Source organism: Hydra vulgaris, chromosome 02, assembly GCF_038396675.1.
Source record: "Hydra vulgaris chromosome 02, alternate assembly HydraT2T_AEP".
Lineage (NCBI taxonomy): Eukaryota > Metazoa > Cnidaria > Hydrozoa > Anthoathecata > Hydridae > Hydra > Hydra vulgaris.
This window is the reverse complement of record NC_088921.1, coordinates 11,389,061-11,412,427: the sequence shown is the minus strand read 5'-3', so window position 1 is coordinate 11,412,427 and position 23,367 is coordinate 11,389,061. Positions and strand designations below refer to the sequence as shown.

At 25.7% G+C, this 23,367-nt stretch overlaps 1 protein-coding gene across 2 annotated transcripts in view; it reads right to left on the bottom strand.

The window, feature by feature from the left end:
• Positions 1-3,126: 3,126 nt before the first annotated feature.
• LOC136076738 (NACHT, LRR and PYD domains-containing protein 3-like) overlaps positions 3,127-23,367 on the bottom strand; it is a 39,108-nt gene continuing 18,867 nt past the window's right edge. The window contains exons 5-6 of one of the 2 annotated variants that reach the window (XM_065790139.1): positions 7,041-8,384; positions 3,127-3,760 (exon numbers count right to left, since the gene is read on the bottom strand). In XM_065790139.1, coding sequence (XP_065646211.1) covers positions 3,141-3,760; positions 7,041-8,384 — 1,964 coding nt within the window. In that variant the 3' untranslated portion in view covers positions 3,127-3,140. Of the gene's footprint in view, positions 3,761-4,047; positions 4,861-7,040; positions 8,385-23,367 lie in introns of those variants that run through there. The other variant, XM_065790140.1, reaches the window with a different exon arrangement.

Below are 23,367 nucleotides of genomic sequence, written 5' to 3'. Positions count from 1 at the left end.
TGGATTAAGCTCGATTATCAATAATGTGATTTATGTTAACGACGATCCTATTAAGTTTCAAAGCAATTTAAAACATTTTGGTTTCCTTTGGGATAATAAGAACAAAAATATGACGGCAACACTCCAAAAAACAAATAAAAATGAACGTATGACGCAGTTTTTATCTGTTGCAAAAGCTCTTATAAGAAACGGAATTCGCTTTTGCCAGCCTGCTACAATTATTTATTTAATTGTCTAGCTATTCCAACGCTATTATACGGACTAGAACTGGGTGGTTGCAACCATAAGTTTCTACAGAATATTGATAAAGTTGGACGATTTGTCTTAAATCATTTTTTAATATTTCTAAGCGTAGTAAAAATCACCTCCATTCTTTTTTCAAAGTAGACTCTGTATCGAACATTCTTATTCATAACAAATTAAACTTATTTATTAGGTGGCCGTGTATTAATAATCAAAGTTTATTTGTTGGTGAGATATGGCTAATATGCAAGCAATTTGGTATTAATATGCTGCAATGTATGATCGAGGGCAATAAAATTAAAACTGGACGCCCAAAGAAAGTGTTGGATGCCAATATTGCCGCAATTTTAAAACAATCTTTCCAATAATGGAATTTAAAGGAACAAAGACTTATATTTAGAACTTTGATGGAAGAGAATATTCCACGAACATTACAAAAACACACATAGCATTTTCTTTTTTTTTTTTTTTTACCTACAATTTATGTAATTATTGGGTGTTTAAAAGAATATATTATTATTATTATTAAATTGGAAAAGCCAAATAAAGCTAGTTGAGAACAAAGTTCCGAAGACTCTGGGGATTATGTACAAGACAAAACATCTTTTAAATAAACTTTAAAAAGTTTATACTTTTCAATTATACATAGTCATATTAACTATTGTAATATTGCCTGGGCAAACAATCATTCCTCTTTACTTAAAAAAGATGCCTGATATTTTTTCAAAAGTTTCACTCGAATTAATCATAAATATGAAACACGACACTCAATGAGTAATTACTACATCCCACTAACACCACTCAAAAAATCTGACTTCTCGACTATATGCCAAAGACCACGCTTGTGGAATTCGGTTCTTGAAGAAAATATGAAAAAAATAAAATTGTATACATTTAAAAGAACTATAAAAAAACATTAACTAAATTTAAACATTACGTTCTTTATTTTTTTAAAAAATTGAAATCATTTTTTATTTTTAATGTATTTTATTTTTAATATTGTATTGAATATGTATACACAAATATACCGATTTGTAATTTTTTTTTTAATATTGTATTGAATATTTATACGAATATGTACTGATTTGTAATTTTTAATAATTTTTTTCAATTTTTTTTTTCTGTCTTTCTTTTTTATTTTATTTTTAACCTTTAAATTTTAACTTTTTTTCAAACTTATTAATTTCACTCTTTTATATAATATTGGAAGATGTAAAACATTATTGTATTTTTCAGTATTTCACAAAGGGGCTTGACGATAAGACATTTTGACTTCTACTTGCCCCAGTCACCTTGCAATTATATATATTTGTTTAAATTTAGAGATAACATTGTAAAATGTGTAAAATGACGAAATAAATAATAATCTTATTATCTTAAATGCTTTCCTGCGGTGCTCCGTGATGAGACCGCAAGGACTTCTGGGAGCACCTAAATAACCTAAAAAATTAGTTATCGCTAATGCCTCTTGAAGTCGGATTTAGTACAATATTGTGTCAGGATGAGTTCTCAAATATCTTCGTGACATTTTTGAATGTTAAATATATAAAGATAATAATAAAGGTTTATTAGTTTATTATTAATAAAAATTAGTTTATTAACAGCATATTGGCCAAAATTATCAAAATAGCCATAAATATTAAAAATTAAAAAATCAAAGTATGTTTACAATAGTTATTTTAAATAGACTACTACAATAAAAAGGTGTCTAATATTATTGCAATGTTACACAGACAGCAAGAAAAACATTTTTGGCTAAAATCTAATATTTAAAATTACCAGATTTTGATATATTTTAGCTAAGTATTATATATCCCTTTAGTAGCAAAAAATATTTAAGTTAATTCTATTTTGAGTTTATGTTAAAATTTGACAAGTAAATCAATAAAAAACAAAAAAATTTATCTGATATTCACAATACAAAATATTCTAAATTGAAAACACACGATGTTATCACCACTTTTGACTGAGTCACTGGAATAGGATAAAAACATTTTTGGCAAATAAAATTTATTTAACTATGATAAAAACTTCTTTAAAAAAAAGTAATTTATTACATTCTCGTTGGTTGAAGCAATAGGCAAAGAAATCACCAAAGAAAAAAAAATTTGATAACATTTACAGGTTTTATTTATGAAGTCGTTTTAAAAGATGGCAAACTGACCTTTGCTACAGTTGATATGCCATTTTGTTTAACTTCCAGTTCAATTTAAGTATACGCTGCAAAATGTTTGACATTCTTTCAAAAATTTATGGGCTTGTGAGACAAAACCCATTAAAAACTCAGGTTTATCAATAAAGCACTTCATTTTTCGAAACGAAAGATTTCCGTAACAGTCAATTTGGCTCAGCTACAACTTTAAATAAATTTTCGAAGCGCCGTATTTTAACAACTTGTAACCTCTTGTTTAATTATTTTTCTTTTTCGCATGAAAAAAGAAATTTATGTAACAAATAAAAAGAGAAAGAAATACTGACCTGACTTTATCAATTGCTTCACATCAATAGCCTAGATCTGCTCCTGAAGGTGTTAACATTTTAAAATTAATACTTATTTATTAATTTACAATTAAGTGAACAACGTTATTTGTTACCTTTTAACAACTATGCAGCATAATAATAATAATAATAATAATAATAATAATAATAATAATAATAATTATAATATATAAAATAATTGATGATTTTACCATTACTAATATTTTAAAATAAAATTATTTATATTTTTTTAATTCAATCTTTTAAACATGTTAAAAATATAAAACTAAAATACTATTAAAAATAATTCGTATTATTAAAAACAATTCGTATATTTTAAAACATATTTAATTATAAAATAATAAATTAAATATTTCATTTATTACTTTATAATTATTGTTTATATTTTTCTTAAGATATTAAACATTTTTCTGTGTTATAAAGTTTTTTAATTCATCGAGGTTATAAACTTTTCCACGGTATCTGATAGTCAACTTCTTGACATTCAAACAATAAATCCATTCATAAATCTCTCCAATGAAATCGATGTCGTCGTGAAGTGAAAGACCTAATTCTTCACAAAGTTTAATCCACGGAAGAAAATTTTCTTCAAAATCTTTTTTCGTTATTAAATCGCGTGAGATGATTATCCACAACACTTCAATATGATCTTTCGGTTCCCATCCTTCGAATTTAATTGGACGATGAAAATTGACATTGCGAACATTTGCTGAACATTGAATTACAAGATTTTTTTCTTCATCACTTAAAATATTTTTACTAACTTTTAACTCCGATAACTTTCTTCCAGATTTAATGTAATGATTTACGAAATAATTTTCACAAGAAGTTTTGTAAGAAGTTTTTCCATCGTGAATCGAAATCCTCCACCACTCATGTTGATCGACGATAAACTTTATTTCATCAGTAAATGATGATTGACTTTCATAAAAACATTCAATGAATAAATTCTCGTGATAAGCTTCAAGTTGATAATTGTTTTTCGAAACACTTAGACGATATAATTTCAGTAGACGATCTGAAGAAAAAACAAATATAGAATAACAAATAAAAGTTAGAATAATAATCGAAATTATAAAATTCTATATATTATAATATTCAATATATTATTACATTAATTAATATTAAATTATAATCAAAGTTATATATTATAATGACATTTTATCATACACATATTAAACATTTTATTTAAAAATAATTTTTATTTATCACATTTTTAAAACAAAATAGATATATTTTATTATAAATGTAACATGCTTAAAATAATATATAACAAATCAATTTAAATAAACAAAAAAAAAGCACTTTGTTATTCATTTCAAACAAACGTAGAAATTTTTTTAAATTTACAAAAATAACATCGTACAGTTGTTTTAATAATACACAAGAAAATCGTTCTTCATTCAAACACAGATTTTAAATAAAAGTTTGTAAATCGAATTAGTAAAAAAAAACAAAAAATTAAATTTAGAAATATAAAATCGAAAATCTCCTTCGTTTATCTTTTTTTGAAATAAGTTATGTAAACAAACTATAAAAAACTCAAAGAGTGAGGAGTTTAAATAATCGATTTCGACGTTGATTTGAGAATAAAAAAAAAAAAATCAACTAACAGAGAATTCATGTTTAATAGTATAGAATCACAGAGAAATTATGTTTTATAATATAAAATATAATCCGTTTATAACTTGTACATTTTATAATATAAAATATATTACGTGACGCATTTTAATTAGAATAAACAATACAATTTCACAGAGAAATAAGAAATATTTATAAAAAGAAATAAGAACAGTTCATGAATAACAAAAGATAATAAAACTTATTGAAAAATAATAGTCAGAATCATAGTTTAAAAAAATTTGCTACTAGGGCTGTTAAAGCATCGCAAAACATTTGCTACCAGGGTTGTTAAAGCATCGCAACCAGGGTTGTTAAAGCATCGCTATCAGGGTTGTTAAAGCATAGCTACCAGGGTTGTTGAAGCATAGCTACCAGGGTTGTTGAAGCATAACTACCAGGGTTGTTAAAGCAGGGTTGTTAAAGAATCGCTACCAGGGTTGTTAAACAATAGCTACCAGAGTTGGCATCAAATACATTTGATCAAATACGTTAATTCTAGATTTTCAAATAAAAATTCAAATAAAAGTATATATAAATGGCATTTTCCAAACCAAACCCAAATAATCATATATCAAGCTAAAAAAATACAAATAACTTTTCAAGGCAATGCAGATAAAATGGTATACTAAATAGAAGTGAACAATTAATCACTTAAAAATTTTTAAATCAATATAATGTTAAATAATGAAAAAAAAAACGAACAACAAATCTTTTGGTTTCTACTAAAATAATGTTTTTTGCTAATAAAATGGGAAAACTTTTGTTTTAGAAACATTTAAAAAACAAATATTAAAAGTCGTTAAAATCTTTATTTCACACAATCATTTTATAAATATATTTTTTTACTTTATATATTTGATATTTCTCTGTATTCTTTTTAAGCTAAATTAAACATACGTTGTAAGCAGAACAAAAAACAAAAAAAATTATATATTTATAATTACAGGAATTATATTATTATTGGGGTAAATATTGGACGATTAAAATATGAACCGACTGTTAATTAACATTAAAAAAAAAGTGCGAAATCGTGGGAATATATAGTAATTAAATAGATTGAAAAGAAAGTAAATTAAAATTACAATCGATTAAGATCTCAAATTGTTGAAAAATTAGTAGGGCAAGCTTGATTTTGATATTTATAATTAATGAAAAAAGCTGTAAAGTAAAATCAAAGTTGTATCCAACGTGATATCTAACGTTTTGTTTATTCTAGTATATTTATAAAATAATTTAATATATCAAAAAATAATATGATTTATATCTATACAAAAAATTGTTTTAAGTAATGGTTATGTAACAATTTGAATTTTTTTTCGAAACAAGAATTTTTAAATTAAAAAACTGATTACGACAATTAAAACTGAAGTAAAATTACAACTTAGTTTAAAAAGTTTAGCTATCAGTGTTAATTTCAATAAACGATGGTGACAAAATGATTCCTTAAAACGTTTTAAGACAAAAAACCAAATTGTGAGATTTTAAATATTAAAAACTCGATCATCGACCTTCAAAAAAAAAAACAACAGAAAATTCGAACAAAATTATAATTAAATTGTAAACAACCGTATTGCTAATAGTTCAAGCTATCGTAACTATCGCAACATTTTTTATAAAATGAGAATCCAGTGAATTGCGAACAATAGTAAATTTTCGAGATTTTTTTGATCGCATTTTATAAATTGACTATAAATCAAGTTTAAAGCTTCAAAATGTGTTGAATTTTAATTTAAACTGTGCTAGAGAATATAAGCAAATAAGTTTCTGTATAAAATATTATATAGAAAAAATAAACATTGGAACAAAAAAATAATTGCGGTTTTCGTTTATATTATCTTTTTTTGACATCATTAACGTAGTTTAAATCACTTGAAGAAAAGTGAAATACTAAGTGGACTACTAAAAAAAAATAAACTTGTATATTATTATTAGTTTACCAAGATAATACCTATTAAGAAACGAAATGAATTAAAAAATAACTCACATAACAAATTAAAAAACAATATATTTTCCTATAAAACAAGACTTGAAAATTTAAAAAACATTGCTTGCTATAAACTGGTAAAAAATATTGCTTGCTATAAACTGCTTTAACTCTGATTAAAACTTAAAATCGCTATTAAAAAATGTTTTAATATTATTAATATGCAATCTGCTTTCAAATTGATATATATTTTTTTGTTGATTATCTTTGATTATTGTTAACTATAATAATTGATGACAATTATAGCACATTTTTAGTTTAGTGAAAAACACTTATCATAAAGTTAAAAAGCTTTTAAAACAATCATCCTAAAATGTCAAATAAATTTACAAAAATAAATTTTGCAAGTAATTTGCATTAAATTGCAAAATGATAAATTTGATAAATAACTCAATATTTATTTTAAAATCAGTTTTTGTTTTTCTTTTGTTTTAAAAACAATTTACTTGACGTTAATCAAGTTTTTGTAGTAGTATAAAAATAATTAAATATAAATTATATACATGATAACATAAAACAAGAAAAATTTAGAAATGACAGAATTACTGTACTTACCCCCAAAATAAATTGCAGTGACAGAAATATCTTTTTTTTCAGAAACATAAGGTAAAAATTTATATATTTATCATATCTTATTAAGCAGCTTTATGTTTCTATACAATGATCCATATTAATGCGTATTAGAACTTACCTAAATTAGAATACAAAAGTTTTTCAAAGCAATTTTTCGAAGGATTCAAGTTAACAAGAAATTTTAATAAACTATTTTGGCATTTATTAGATAATCCAAAAATCATCGATAAACAACTGTCCAGCTTTTTAGTGGCTATAATCTCTTCAATACTTAAACAATTATATGCATATACAGATGCACAAAACTCCATTATTGTTAAGTGTGCAAATTGATAATAACATCCCAGATTTGTTTCGATCTTTTCTATAAATCCAAAAAGATTACTTTCATTGTTATCAAAATCAATGATAAAAGTTTGAATTTCTTCTTCTGAAAAAATTACTTTATTTTCAACAAACAACTTATATGCAATTTTACAAATATTTAAAATATATTTTTTATTGGAATCCTCTTTAATTATCTCATTGATCAATTTATTCATTTTTATGATGTGATTTTGAAAAAAGTATAAAAAAATACTTGCATATAAATTTGTCATTGTTAAGAAAGAAATTTTATTTATTTCTTTTGAATCACAAATAATTTTACACATGGAACATAAATAAAACGGAACAGATGCCATGGCTTTTGCAATTGGAGAGCTGTTTAAAGTTTCTTTCACAACATCTTTTTTTTCATCACTAACTTTTTTTTCTATATAATTATGTATTCCTTTTTGGTTAAACCCCATTATTTGAATGGTTAACTTATTTCGATGCTCTGTAGATATACTTTGGTATTGATCAATTGCATAAACTCTACCAGCAACTACATATTTGTATTTTTGAATTTCTGTTAAAGCATTAACGATTGGATTGTTACAACTTAAACTGCGATTTATCAATTCATTTAGAAATTTAAACTCATCTAATCCATCAATTATAAACAGTGCAGGATGATTACTAATTTTGAAATCATTTATAATATCTTTGTAAAAAACATTAAGTAATTCACTAATATTTGAAATATTTGGATATTGATTAAGCCTTCTGCATTCCAAATAAAACACAAGTTCAACATTTCTCCAAATTAAATCGCTTGACCAATCAAGCAAACATTTTTGAAGCAACCATGTTTTTCCAATACCAGCTATTCCAGATATTAATACTGCAGATTTTTCTTTCATAAAAATTTCACTATATGAAATGGGTATATAGTTTGTTTGCCTTTCAAGAAATTTTTTTCGTTCAAAACTAAAAACAACATCCATTTGAGTATTAACTGCATCAACGATACATAGATCAACAAAGTTATCCATTAGATCAACATTTGCAGGTGCTTTTAATGGTGGTTGAATTTCATTTACTTTTCCATAATTTTCACGATAATAATTTTTCAGCGCTGTGCATATCTCTGATGTATCTAAATATAAATAATTCATCATCACATCATCATCATCTTAAATATTTTAGTATGCACAATTATCATAGATTCGTATTCAGAAACTATAAATTACAAATTTAACTTTTTATTTCTAAAATTTGAATTTACAATATATTTGAATTCTTAACCAAGTTATTATTTAGATTTTCGTTTTGTTTTTTTGAGTAATGAGTTTCTTATTACATTTTGTGATTGAAAGGCCATTTAAGATTAAGCCAATGATTGCTCTTTTTTTATTAAAACATTAAAAAAAAAATATGATAAAAAAACAATTTTACATTGTTGTGTCTGAGTGAGTTAGTACATTTTGTGACAATTATTTTAGTAAATTAATTAAGTAAAAAATAATGGTGTGTTTTCGATTTCTTTTTAAAATAATTTTTCATCCATATACCTCTTACCACTCATTATTACACTAACCATATGTTTGAATCTTGTGATTTTATTCATTATTACACCAACTATATGTTTGAATGTTATGATTTTATTTACTATTACACCAACCATCTTTATAAATATTGTGATTTTATTTATTATTACACCAACCATATGTTTGAATGTTGTGATTTTATTTATTATTACACCAACCATATGTTTGCATGTTGCAATTTTATTTATTATTACACCAACCATATGTTTAAATGTTGAAATTTTAGAGAACTTTAAAGAAAAATAGCCAACATAAAGAGGTTTCCCTTTCTCATAATCATTGTTAATTTTAAACAATAATTATATTTTTTAACACAAAACTTGCTATCAGTATCTGGTGAATTTGAAGGAACTAATAGAAAAAAAAAGTTATTAATTCTAACAAACTAATTAAACATTAATAAAATTATTATTTCTGAAAAAATTCTCATTTAAGTTTATTTATTATCTTCTTATCTAACATATTTATTTAAAGGTATGGTTAATTTATTTAAAGGAAAGGTTAAGGAATCTCATTCTCAAAGTTGGATATGAGATTCCTTAACTTTAAAAGTACATATCTGCTTTAAGCCTATAAAAAAGAATGTTTTTAAATTTGCATAACTTTGTGGTAAATTTTTAAAATTAAATTTTAATCTGATCACATATTGACAATTTGAACATCAATCCAGCAATTTCCAGAAAGGAATGACTAATCAGCTAATGACTGTTAAGTAAATACTAAATTGAGATAGAAATTGAAATTGCAAACTGTAGTAAGAAATAAAAGTTATATAAAGCAGTCCAAGTCTTTCTTAATTCAACAAAAGATTTGACCTGTTTTGTTAGAAGAAATAAAAACTTGATTTTTATACTTTAGATTTGTACTAAAGAACACTTCTCATTCTGTATCTGACTCTTTCAACTGTTTTTATAATATGAAAAACTCTTTGTTGTTATGGCCATAATGCACAACTACACACTGTGATATGTTATATTGCAGAAGTTAAGGTAAAGTTAAGACCTGATTTAAGTAATTTGAATTAAGTAGGGTATAGTTTTGAGAATAGTTATAAAAGCATTTTTGTATCATCGACATAGAGATTGGTATTCATACAGTTTGGTATTTAGCAATTTTCTTGTTGGGTCATTGACAATAATATTCTGAAAAATAATTTATTCTACCTTCTTGATACTTTTATTAAAATATACTCTTAAATTTATTATTGTCATCAAATTATTAAAATATTATTATTAAAGTAAACATAAACTTCTTAATGTTATTATTGCTATTGAAGATTTTTCATAAAGAAGCTTAGTCACATTTTACATGTTTTGAGAAGAAAAAAAATTTTCAAGCAAAGTTTTAAATCACAATTTATTTTCTACATGTTTATTTTTTAAATAACTTACTATAAACAGTCTATATGTATAAATATATGTTTTGTCCATATGCTTACTATAGATAGAATAAGGTAAGGTACTTTGACATGTGGGTAACATTGACATGTATTAGATTAAATGTTTTTACCAGTCACTTGTTAAGTATTGTTTAAACTAATTTAACAGATGTTGAAACCAAATGTTCATTTAAAAGATGTAAAATGAATAAATATAACTATTCTTATCCACATAATAGCAAGTGTAAACAACAACGCAATACGGAGGGTATAATTTTTTTACATGTGTTTCTATGATGTTGTTTCAAAATACTAAGGATTTTAAATTTTTTTGTAGCATTTTTATTTTTAAACCTATATTTCAGTTTTGAGATAACATTGACAGAAATGCTTAAGTCATCCCATGGGCCAAGAACCAAGCAATAGTTGGCAGAATGTCTTACATCTGATGAATCTTTCACAGTTACATGAAATGGAATCAAACAAACTCTAAATTAAATGAGTAATTCTTTAAAAAAAGAAAAGGAATGTACCAATACATCAAATGTCAATAGATCTAAAAACCGACACTTGTAAAAGGTTAAAATCCACACCTAACAATGTTGCTTAGTGTTAGTAAGAACAAAACATCCAAACCTGCGAATGTAAAAATTTCCTTGTTGTTTTTGAAATTAAACCAAACACTTAAAAATTTGTAACGAAGAAGTCCAACAAAAATTACAGCACTGCAGGATTTCGCCACAATCAGTTATTGAGTCATTAATGTGATGTAGAATTCAATAATTTAATTTTTAGAGGAAAAAATTTTAAACATAAACTAACATACTTTTTTACATTAGTAAGTAGGCACTATTAGAACTGAAGCTAATAGATATCTTTCAAAAAATAATATAACATTACATTATCATTACAATTTTACTACTATATATTAAAAATGTTTTGTCTATTTTGTTTGTCAATATTCCAATCATAATGTTACCCCTCATGATGGAACTCTAACATTTAAAGTAATTAACATACTACTGTAAATTTTACCCATATAGGGGTAACATTAACAGTTGAACCTAAAAAACAAAATTATTATCTATCAAAAATATTAGATAACTGATTAAATTCTTCATCAGTTTATGGCAGCATTATCATTGTTAAACACATAAAAATATTGCATAACAAATTTAGTTTGTCACAACTAACAAAAATATTTTATAAAGATGTGTGAATGTTACCCCACTTTACCTTACACCTAAAATTCTTGTATTCCAGTAGAAAACATCTAGCATTAATTATAGAAATTAATTAAAGAAATATTTTTTAATCAAGTTATGCGTTAAATTTACAATAGAAGCTTGACTTTTAATTAATAACTTTTATTTGATTTTGATTTAAAGAAACAAGATAAAATATTGATGACATAATTGATTATATATGATGTTACAGTTAATATCATTTTGAAAAGAGATCTTTAAGTTCTCTATTTTTGAAATATATGTAGTTTAACATAATAAATCGTTAAAACATTTCTTTCTGTCTATAAGAACTAACTGATTGGATTTAAACTGATATTGGTCAGATTAGCTGACCCCAAGTTTATTTTCTCCCAACAACAAATATATATTATTAAAAATAATAGTAATCAAAATTCCTATTTTTGATTTAATTATTCTTTTGGCTTGCATTGTAGCATGATCTATCCTAAAACCATATTCTTTGAAAAAAAGTTAAAATGCACTAAACCCATTTGGTCCTTTGATGCCTCGCAGTATTTTATTTTTTTCGTACTTATTAGTTGTAGTGTTTTCAGTAAATGGTTGAGTTGTTCGACTCCTATAAATATTCTGCATAATTCTCCAAACATATATTGTGTCCAATGTCTCAACCATTTTTACAATCGCAAGTAGAATTGCAAACTCTTTTAACTCAAAAAATTGTTAAATAATTTATAACTAGTAGGCTGCATTCAACCTCCAATGTTGCAATCCAGTATTTCACAACTTCATCTCTTAAATCCGCTGTGTCTTTAAAAACCTTTTTAATAAACTTCTCAAACACTTTTAACACAAAAAGTTTTTTTAAATCGTGATAAATATATATATATATATATATATATATATATATATATATATATATATACATATATATATATATATATATATATATATATATATATATATATATATATATATATATATATATATACTTGCTGAACACACACACACACACACATATACTAACATCCATAATTATTTGAATGGTTGTACTTTTCGAAATAAGATATCTAAGCTTTACTTACTATTGGGAGAGAAAATTAAAGCAAAGTCTAACAGAATTATATGTTATATTCGTATTTATTAGATTTACAAAAAAATCAATATTAGATCCCATTAGATTAGTTTATAATTTACTTGCTTTTTAATCACCTTTAGCGACAATAACAACATACATATTCTTGAACAATAACAACTAATCCAATTTGTCAAAGTCAATTGTATGCCACTAAATAATAAGTTTTTTCCACATCTTATGCATCATTAGACATTAATTTTTGACATTACTTTTAATTCCTCACATAAAAAGGAGAGCGAGTTCGTGATTAGGGAGGACAAATCATTCTATTCAAAATTTGATTGTTTTCGGACTCAGTCAAATAACGAATATATTTTTTTGAAAAATATGTTTTAAATTCAAGTCATTTTCTTCTGAATATATAAATATCTTCCCATTAACCTATCTTTCTGAAGGTGTAACATGGTTTTTTAGGTGTACAAATAAACTATTGTTAGTAATTTCTCTATTTTTACACTGTCACTAGTGGTATTCCAACCAAAACAGCCTCACACATTAACATTAAATCCACCATGTTTTACAGTCGATAATTCACTTTATTTTATCATACATTCAACGGTTTTTTATTTCAGATAAGCAATCTTATATTGAAACCAAAGATTTAAAACTTTAACACATCGGTCCATGTTTGCAATTATTAATGGTCCATTTTTTTTTTGTAATTTTGCCCACTTAAGCTTTTTTATTATTCTTATAATTTTTATCAAAGCATTTTAATCAAAATACTTTTAAATTATCAAATACCCAGCAAACACTGGACGTACATATAATGTATGTTCAGTTTACATCCTGAACATCCTAGACCTTCTTGAAACTAAAACATTATTTTTGATCAGCGTGGAATATTCATAAGACATCTGAACTACATTCAGAAGTAAGCCTTATTATAAAGAAACACAGATCAAACAAATATGTAAACTAAAATTAAAGTCACGCTTTTTTTTGCACCGGTTGGGAACATTTGGTTTTATGGTTAACTTTTCATAGATATTTTATTTGATGGTGGTTAAATGCGTTTGCCATTTTATATATAATCTAAAAATAACATTGAAATCTAAATTAAAATAACTTTCATACAGTTGTTTGGAATAGATTAGATTGTATGTTATTAATTTAATTATTATGATCTTGATAGACTATTTCTTAAATTTTTCTTAACAATTTAATTTATATATAGTTTTAGTATATATAAAATAGATAAATTTTAAAAAAATTTAGACTATTTTTTTATATAGATAATTATATCAAAAACCGTTTTTATAGTTTTTGATAAAATAAAAAGTCTAAATAAACTAAAAACAAAAAATTTTACCCAAAATTTGTAAAAAGCTTAAATAAACAATTTTGCTGAACAAAAATACTATTAGTAATCAATAATTTTTACAAATTTTATTGGTATTGCAACAGTTATTACCAAAAAAAAGTTTTTTTTACATTTATAATTTTCATAAGGATTTTTTTATAGTAAAATATACATTAAGAATACTATCTATATTGTCATTGTATATACAATCACAATATACATTGTTACACATATACACGAAGATAATTGTGTATACAAATACATTGTATAAAAAAGAAGACAAAAATTGTTTTACAACTTTTATTGTTATAAAAGACAATAATATTGTCATAGTATATTCTATGACAACAAAAGTATAACTTATTCAATATGTCAATGCACAGTATATTCTAAGACAATAAAAGACATATGGCTTAATAATAAGAATTCAAAAAGAATAACATAAGTCAAATTCTATATTTAAAAAATATAATTTTTCATCTGCCCCAACCCAAACCTGTAGTTGATGCATGAGTACCTTCGTGCATGCTCTACCTATATATATAAATATATATATATATATATATATATATATATATATATATATATATATATATATATATATATATATACATATATATATTTATATATATATATATATATATACACATGTACTATGTGGTCAATTCCACGAAAATTTTTTTTTTGGTAATAAATTCAACCTCTTATATATATATTCTACCTATATATATATATATATATATATATATATATATATATATATATATATATATATATATATATATATATATACCTATATATATCAGGCCTTGTTACGAGATTTCGCTGCGTAGCGAAAACGCGTAACGCATTTCTAAGTAACTCAACTCATCAAATATATTTTGCATCGTTAGAAGTTATATTGCGTCACTCGCGTCTTTTCAAGTACCGCATTGTAATTAAAGTTATTTTATAAACGCGTTAAAAATCATACAAACAGTTTGTTTTTTTCTCACTATAACAAAAGTTACAAATAAAATCTAAGTTCTTATTTAAAAAATCATTTTTATTATTTTTTTCAAACATGAACTAAATTTTATTTTGAAAAAAATATTTTTTTCATGAAACGTAAAATAATGTTTTTGGTTATTTTATTAACTGTTAATAAATTTTTTCTTATTTAATATGTGAACTCATTTTAATGTTTTTAAACAAGAAAGAGTTTTTTTTTGTTGTTTATCAGTTACCGATAACATATTCGTGATCGTAATTTATTTTGATAAATTAAACGAACGTCATTAAAAGTTTACGTTATTGAATTAACAAAATATCTTATTAATAAAATATTTACATTAAAATAAATCGTACATTTTTTAAACTATTATGACTAAAAATAAATCTTATATTTAAAAGAAATTTATATATTTAATTCCTTAAGATAAAACTTATTAAAACACTTAATTTTTTTTAACTAATTTTTAACAATAACAAAAAAATTATTTAACAAACTGTTTCTTTAACAAAAAATCTATTAGTTTACAATTGCGGTTAAATGCTTTTACTTACGACTTTATTTCTTCTGAATAAACGTCACGTTAACGACAATCAAAAGATAATTAAAATATTCTAAAAGATATAAGTTTTTGTGTAGCGCAAAACTGCTGAACGCTTAGGCAAATCGCCTTTTCGCAAGCAAAATGCGAGCTGCGTAACGCTTCTTAACAAGGCCTGATATATATATATATATATATATATATATATATATATATATATATATATATATATATATATATATATATATATATATATATATATATATATATATATATATATATATATATATATATATATATATATATATATATATATATATATATACTCTTTCATTATCATCTTTAAGTTTTACTAATGATGTGCGAAACTAAGATTTTAAGTTTGAAACGATTCGAAACGAAACTAAGCCACTTTCGTTCGAATTCAATTCGATTCGAAAGTACGCTGCACTGATATTGAAATTTGGTATTTAAATAGTAAAAATTTATAGTGTGTGACAGAACACAGAACAGAAATGAAACATACATTTTATATTAATTAACCAATCATATTGCAGTTTTACAATGTAAACAAAATACTAAGCAACACAGACTAGACTCTAGAGTCAAATAAAAGTGAATGAAATCAAATGAGACTAGTATCATACAATACAATTACAATGTGTAATAATTCAAGTTAAAAAAAATCAAGTCAAGTACTTGCAATGCAGTGCATAGAATAAAGACTAGGACTAGTATTATATTTACAGTTATAGTTTAACAGATAATACAATACAAGTAAAAGTACAATGCTATAATGAATGCAAATGCTATACAGTTATGTAAAGTAGTAGTACATGCATAGGCAATTGTTCCAGAAAGTCCGAGACCTTAATCTACAGTGTACTGTACTGACTGTGGCTGGCAGGGCAGTCTCGCTTCGGTACGCTACTGCTATGTGCTATACTACAAATTTTCGTGAATAAAAGTTAGTTCAGCCACATGCTCAGAGAGTAGATTACATCGCTTTCTTGTAACAATGTTACCAGACGTTGAGTTCAATCTCTCCGAATTTACAGAAGTTGCTGGAATAGCCAATAGTGCCCTCGCTGTTCTTGAGAGTTTCGGCAGACGGTGATGATTAACTTTCCACCAATCAAGTACATTGGCGTTCCTTCCAATAGGAGGTTCAATCATATACATTCTGACCTCCTCTTGCACAGAAGCTGCATCATCAACTGGCAGCATCCTATTCGCAGTTGCTGTTGTAAGCATGCTGTCGAAGTCATCCCATAAACTACTTGGCTTGGAGGCTGCAGCTGATGTTCGACCAGGACCTGAACCAGGACCAGCACTTCCAAAAGCAGGAGCGGGAGCACCAGCACTAGCAGATGTTCCTACAAAGTATTATATAATATAAATAGATGTAAAACAAAAATAGCAAACAGAAATGAAAACCTATGCATTATTGTTTTATTATTCATTTGTAATTAAATTAAACCACAATGCAGTAAATCTGAAAGTTAAATTTGAACTGCAGGCCATTACCATTACCATCAAGTTTTAATCTGTGTTAATCACGTAACATAAAACGTAATTGAATTGTACCTTGAACTAAGTTTGTGTCATGATCGCGCAAGGCACAATGTCCACCTCCACCAACACCAGTACCGCCACGAGATCAGAATTCCTTAGAGTACTGATGAAGACTGTTTACAACAGTAGCCTGCTGTTGTTCAGAGAAAATGGATTTGTAGTGTGGATCAAGAAATATACATGCTGCATCAGGCAAAGCTGATATGAATTGCGGAAATCGTCGATCTAGTTTTAACTTTAATTTTCGAGCAATAAGTACACCACAACCCTTATGTGAAGGATCATTGATGAATCGCTGCAATTGCTGATTCAAGCCATGCAAAGCCGGAATTTTCATAGACAACGTTGGGTAGTTCTTGCCACATAATTCTCTACTTGCTTGTTCAAATGGAGCAAGAATTGTGTGATAGCCTTCAGCAAGCTTCCAGTCTGCATTAGTCAAGTTATCAATTTTTTCACTTATTGCTAGCTCTGCAGATATAGCATCTTTTTCTTCGCATAATCTCTTCAGCATAAAGTAATCCGAGTTCCACCTAGCAGCAACATTGATTATCAGTTCTCGTTCTACCTTTCCTAATTGCTCTGCTCTCTGTGCAAATTCTGTGTAGCCTGGCAGCTATGGTGATAATGTGACACAATACGACGGCTTTTGGAAAGGACAGTCTGCATTCCATCAATTTCACTCATGGCATCATTGATGGGTAATTGTAAAGTGTGATCAAAACAAGAAAGATCATAAAATGATTGTGAGAGATTCATGGTGCTTTTCATATTACTGCCATTATCACGCAACGTATAAATTGGAACAGCCCGAGGATGCTCCCAATTATCAAAAGTCTTGCCTAAAGATTCAAGAATGCTTTCGCAGGTATATTCTCCTGGAAATGGGTTGTTTTCTAATGCAAATGTCTTTAGCTCAAATTCAGGGCTTACATATGACAGACAGAAATAAATAAATGGATCTTACGCCCTCGAAGTCCACAGGTCAGTCGTGAATGAACATGAAGGAATATCTTCAAAATCTCGATATATTTCATTAGCGGTTTTCTGTTTTACACAACAATAAAACTCAGGTACAACTGATCTTGAAAACGTAGTTCTGCTTGGCACCAGATATTGTGGTTCCATTAATTTCATCAGTTCTTTGAATCCTCCGCCTTCTACAAAGTCGTATGGCAACATGTCTAGAGCAAGCATGCGACCAACCGAATTCGTCATAGCGATGGCATTTGGATGACTTGATGACCAATGTGCTTTCTTAATAAAAAGGTCATCAACTTTACTTTGCTTCTTATTTTCATTTTTCAGTTCTTGTTCTGCAAGTTTTCTTTTACGATTCTCTTCATTTCTCGCTACACACTCTTTATGCGCTTTCGGATGAGCAGCATGTAAGTGAGCATAAAGATCTGTTGTTGCTCCAGTTGGATACTGGACAGGTAACTTGCATGTTCCTATTTTGCAAATGCCTATAATTCTATTGCCATTCGTTTTTTGTCTACTAAAAAATTCCCAGACAATACTTCGACAATTACCATCGTTACTATCCGCCATTGAAGAACTGTATAACTTTTTTCTTTCACTTTTAAACGATAAAATTCGATTAATTTGGGGTTCGCTTCGAAACAAAGATACTATACTTCGAAAATTCGAATTGCTTGAAACTAAAAAAAAAGTTTGATTCGAAACAAAACTAAAAGTCAGTTTCGAATTCGTAATCGAAGTTTCGAATTTCGCACATCACTAGTTTTTACCATAAAATGTCAGTTTTAGGTTTATTTTTATTTTAAAGACAAAAAAATATTTTTTTTTTAGTTATTTGATAGACTGCCTGCCCCAACCAAATCCTCAGTCAATGTCGCAGCACTCCATTGCAAGTCAGGCTATTTTTCAGTTAATGTAGCAGCACTCTGTTGTGACTCAGGCTATTTGTTAGTCGATGTAGCAGCACTGCGTTGTGAGTTAGGCTATAAGATAGTCGATGTAGCAACACTCCCTTGTAGCAGCAGGCTATAAGATAGTCAATGTAGCAACACTCCGCGCATGTTTTAAAAAAAGCTTTTTAGTCATTATTAGTGTGGTTTTTTAAAAAACAATAAAACTTAATGTGCTTCCGCATTAATTTAATTGTTTTAACTTTTCAACGACAACAAAATGTATCTTATTTGTCGAATTGTCAAAGTCGCAAAATTGTTGTTAAAAGAGACCTTTTTTTACATTAAAAGTCTCTTTCGACTATGAGATAAGGATATATATATATATATATATATATATATATATATATATATATATATATATATATACACACACACACACACACACATATTAAGAACATTGAACACTCTATTTTTCAGAATACATTTTAAAATTGTGTGTGTATATATATATATATATATATATATATATATATATATATATATATATATATATATATATATATATATATATATATATATATATATATATATATATATACATTTATACACACACACCCATATTAAGAACATTGAGCACTCTAATTTTCAGAATACATTTTAAAATTGTGTGTGTATATATATAGATACATATATACACATTCATACTCATCTCGTAGTCGAGATGAGTATGTATATATATATATATATATATATATATATATATATATATATATATATATATATATATATATATATATATATATACATCCATATTCATCTCATAGTCGAAAGAAATTTTATGGTGAAAAATCCTCTTTTAACAACAATTTTGCGACTTTGACAATTAAGCTACATTTTATTGCAGTCGAAAAGTTAAAACAATTAAATTAATGTGGAAGTACATTAAGTTTTATCGTTTTTTAAAAAACCGCAATAATAATTACTTGAAATTTTTTTCAACCAATAGTGTTTTTGTTTTTTGTCTTATTAAAACACATTTGAAAAACATGCGCGGAGAGCTGCTAATTCGACTATCTTATAACCTGCTGCTACAAGGGAGTGTTGCTACATCGACTATCTTTTAACCTGCTGCTACAAGGGAGTGCTGCTATATTGACAATTTTATAGCCTGCTGCTGCAAGGAAGTGCCGGTACATCGACTGAGGGTTTGGTTTGGGCAAACACCATTTAATAAAAAAAAAATTTATTAAAGTTTTTAAACTTTTTTTGGTCTGGTTTATAAGTGCTCTTTTTAAAACTACAGTTTATGGAAGAAAATTTTCGACTACCATGCTAAAAAAAATATATATATATATATATATATATATATATATATATATATATATATATATATATATATACAGCGTTTGTTCAAAAGCGTTAAGTAGCCGGAAATTTACGTACCAAATATGTATGCCTAGAGCAATTTACATGAAGCAACTTTGATATTTTTTTAACTTTTAAATTGCTCTAATAAGTGGTAAGATAAAAGAAGTAATTAAATTTACAAAAAAACCACTTTGACAGTTATGTAAAAAAGTTTGAATGAAAATTATGTTGGATATGTGCGTTATTTTCTAATGAAAAAACTTTAGCTTTATTAAGCTTTTTTTATCAAAATATATAGCATACTATATACTTTGATAAGTTATGACAAATTTTATAAAAAATCATTAATAAAATCGGTTATTGTTATTAGTAACAAAAAACAAGGCAATTTACATATGATTTTGAAAACATAAACTTAGTTAAATCAAGAATAGAGTATAATTTCTACTTAACACTTTTAACGCGTCAATAAGGAAATTTCCTAATGAAGGCACACATTGCAGACTCCATGAAATTTATAACAAGGCACATTTTAATGTCAGTTGTTATTCTTCACTAATGACTATTTATATTTCTATATAAATGACGACAAACTAGGATATATAAAAAGTTTACTTTTCCTATTCTTTACCAAATTTTTAAAATTAGAATACGGATAGTACTTTGAAAAGTAAGAGAGTTACTTTGAAGACTTTTAATAGATGGGAGTTTGTCAAGGATTTTCAAATTGAAACCATTACAGAAAAAGAAACTACTTATGCAGTGAAAATCATATGTAAATTGAGTGCTCTTCATCGAAGTACTATTTTATAAAGAACTAATGGAGCAGTAAGAGCAGCTGCCTTACGATTTATAAATGGAACGAGTAATATTAAAAAAGATAGCACTAGTAGACATATATCAAGTAGGACTCACCAATATGCTATACAATTGGAAAATGAAGATTTTGACAATAATAAAGAAGGAGCCAAAAATGTAAGGGTTTAATTAAAATTGTTGATGTTTTATTTTAATAACTTCTGCTATTTTCAAGCCATTTCAATTTAAAAGCATATAAGTTAATAGCAGGCTGCCGAGAGCGGTCACGCTCTGGGACAGCAACCCTGATTGGCGCCCTTATTTATTAAAATTTTTCTATATTATAGATGAAGGATCTTTTTTTTTTTTAAGGTACCTTCTTTTCATTTGGCGCCCCTTAAAAAATTGTAAAAATTAAAAGTAATTTAATTTTTACAATTTTTTTTTTTAATAATATTTGTTGTAACTTAGTGAATATGAATCCATAAAAAATGATATTGTTTATTTGCGACCTTCTGATACAATTTGTATGTTTAATTTTTTTATTTGCTTCTGAACTTTATTTTTGATTATTAACTGTTATTTCTTTTTTCTTAAATAATACTTTAATTTTAAAATGTTTCACACACTTGTAAATTATGCGCAGTTCCTATAGTCTTTGTAGATGGTACTTTTCATCGCTTAGTAACACGTTACTAATTGACAAAAATGACATAAAAAAAATGTTTTTAATTTATTTTAAATTGTTTTATTTTATTGAAAATTTGTGTGTAAATAATGTTTTAAATAATAAAACGCAAGCAAAATATTTTTTTGAAAAAAAAATTTATATTTAACAATAACAATTGCATAATGTAATCTTTCTAAGGGCCGAAGAAGTCATTTTTTTAAGACCGAGATTTAATTGAAAGACAAATTTAGGCTATTTTAACAGATATTAGCCGCTCCTTAGACCAAACTTATAAGTTCTATCAAACTAGATGTACTGGTTCTATATAAAATGTTAAATGCTATTTTTTATTTATTTTTTCTAATTATTCAACTCTTACAAATTAAATAAACACTACAACTATTTTTATATTTCAGGGTGTGGATATTAAAAATACTTCTTTATGTCAGAAATAAAAATGTTTTAAAGTTAGGTTACCAAACTTGACAACTTTTACAATATATAGAAATGAAAAGATTCGAAATTCGAAATTTATATGCTCAAGTACGTTAGTAAGTACTAACGTAACTTAACAAATAGTTTTTTACTTTTAGTAACTTACTAAAGTAAACAACTATTTGATTTAAACAACTATTTGATTATAAATTGTTCCAGCTGTTATATATTGAAGTAATTAGAAATGTCAATTTTTTTTTATTGAAGTAATTTAGCATTTACGTTTTGCTGTTAAGCAAATTTGGCGGTGTTATTAACTTATTTTCTTTTCAAAAACATAACTAGTAATCGTATTACTGCCATATTCATTATTGTTGATAATGGAGTAAGCACTTAAAAATATTTTAAGTGAAATAGAAATGAGCGTTTTGTTAATAAAAAAAGATTCGCTTCCCGCTAATTTTTTTGTACCATGAAAAAATGTCTTTGCAAGCAAAAAAATAAAATAAATTGATAATAGTTGGTAATCAAATTGATAGAGGTTGAACTCTGTTTAAAAATCATTTTTATATTTATCAACAGGTGGATTTTAAGAATTTGTCAAAAAGCTTTTACTTAGATCCATCGTCATGGAAAGAAATACTCATGATAAATTGCTACCGCAATCTGGTAAAAATTGCCTATGAAATGGGGTGCCATCCTACAATGCCTCATTCACATTTTTCTGTTCTGGTAAGATTTAAAACTTTTCTGACATATGAGTGAAATAACATTTTTGCCATTATAATATTTTATTTAACTGTTAGGGTAGAATAGGGTATTATTAGCACCTTAAGCCAAAATCAGAATTTTTTCTAAATTAATTATGCTTAATCCAAAATTTTTTAAATAAACAATTTTTAGGGGTCACTACTTATGATCTATTTAGATATTAAGACACCCAAAATATTTTTCTTAAAAACACAGAGGTTTTAAAAAAGTAGCCTAAGTGTCCATATTACCCAGACCACTTTATAATATGAGCACTTTAAATTAAGTTTAAAAAATAATATTTATTAAGTATAAGAAATAACAACATAACAAATTGAACTAATTTGTGGAATATAATGAAGCGTTATTAACAAAATTTATTATATAAATCATTAAAAAATTTTAAGTCATTTTTTATTGAAACAAAACTACTTTTTTTTATGCAAAAAAAAACAAAAAAAAAAAAAAAAAAAGAATAAAAATAGTCTGTTATTTTTTCAACTTTA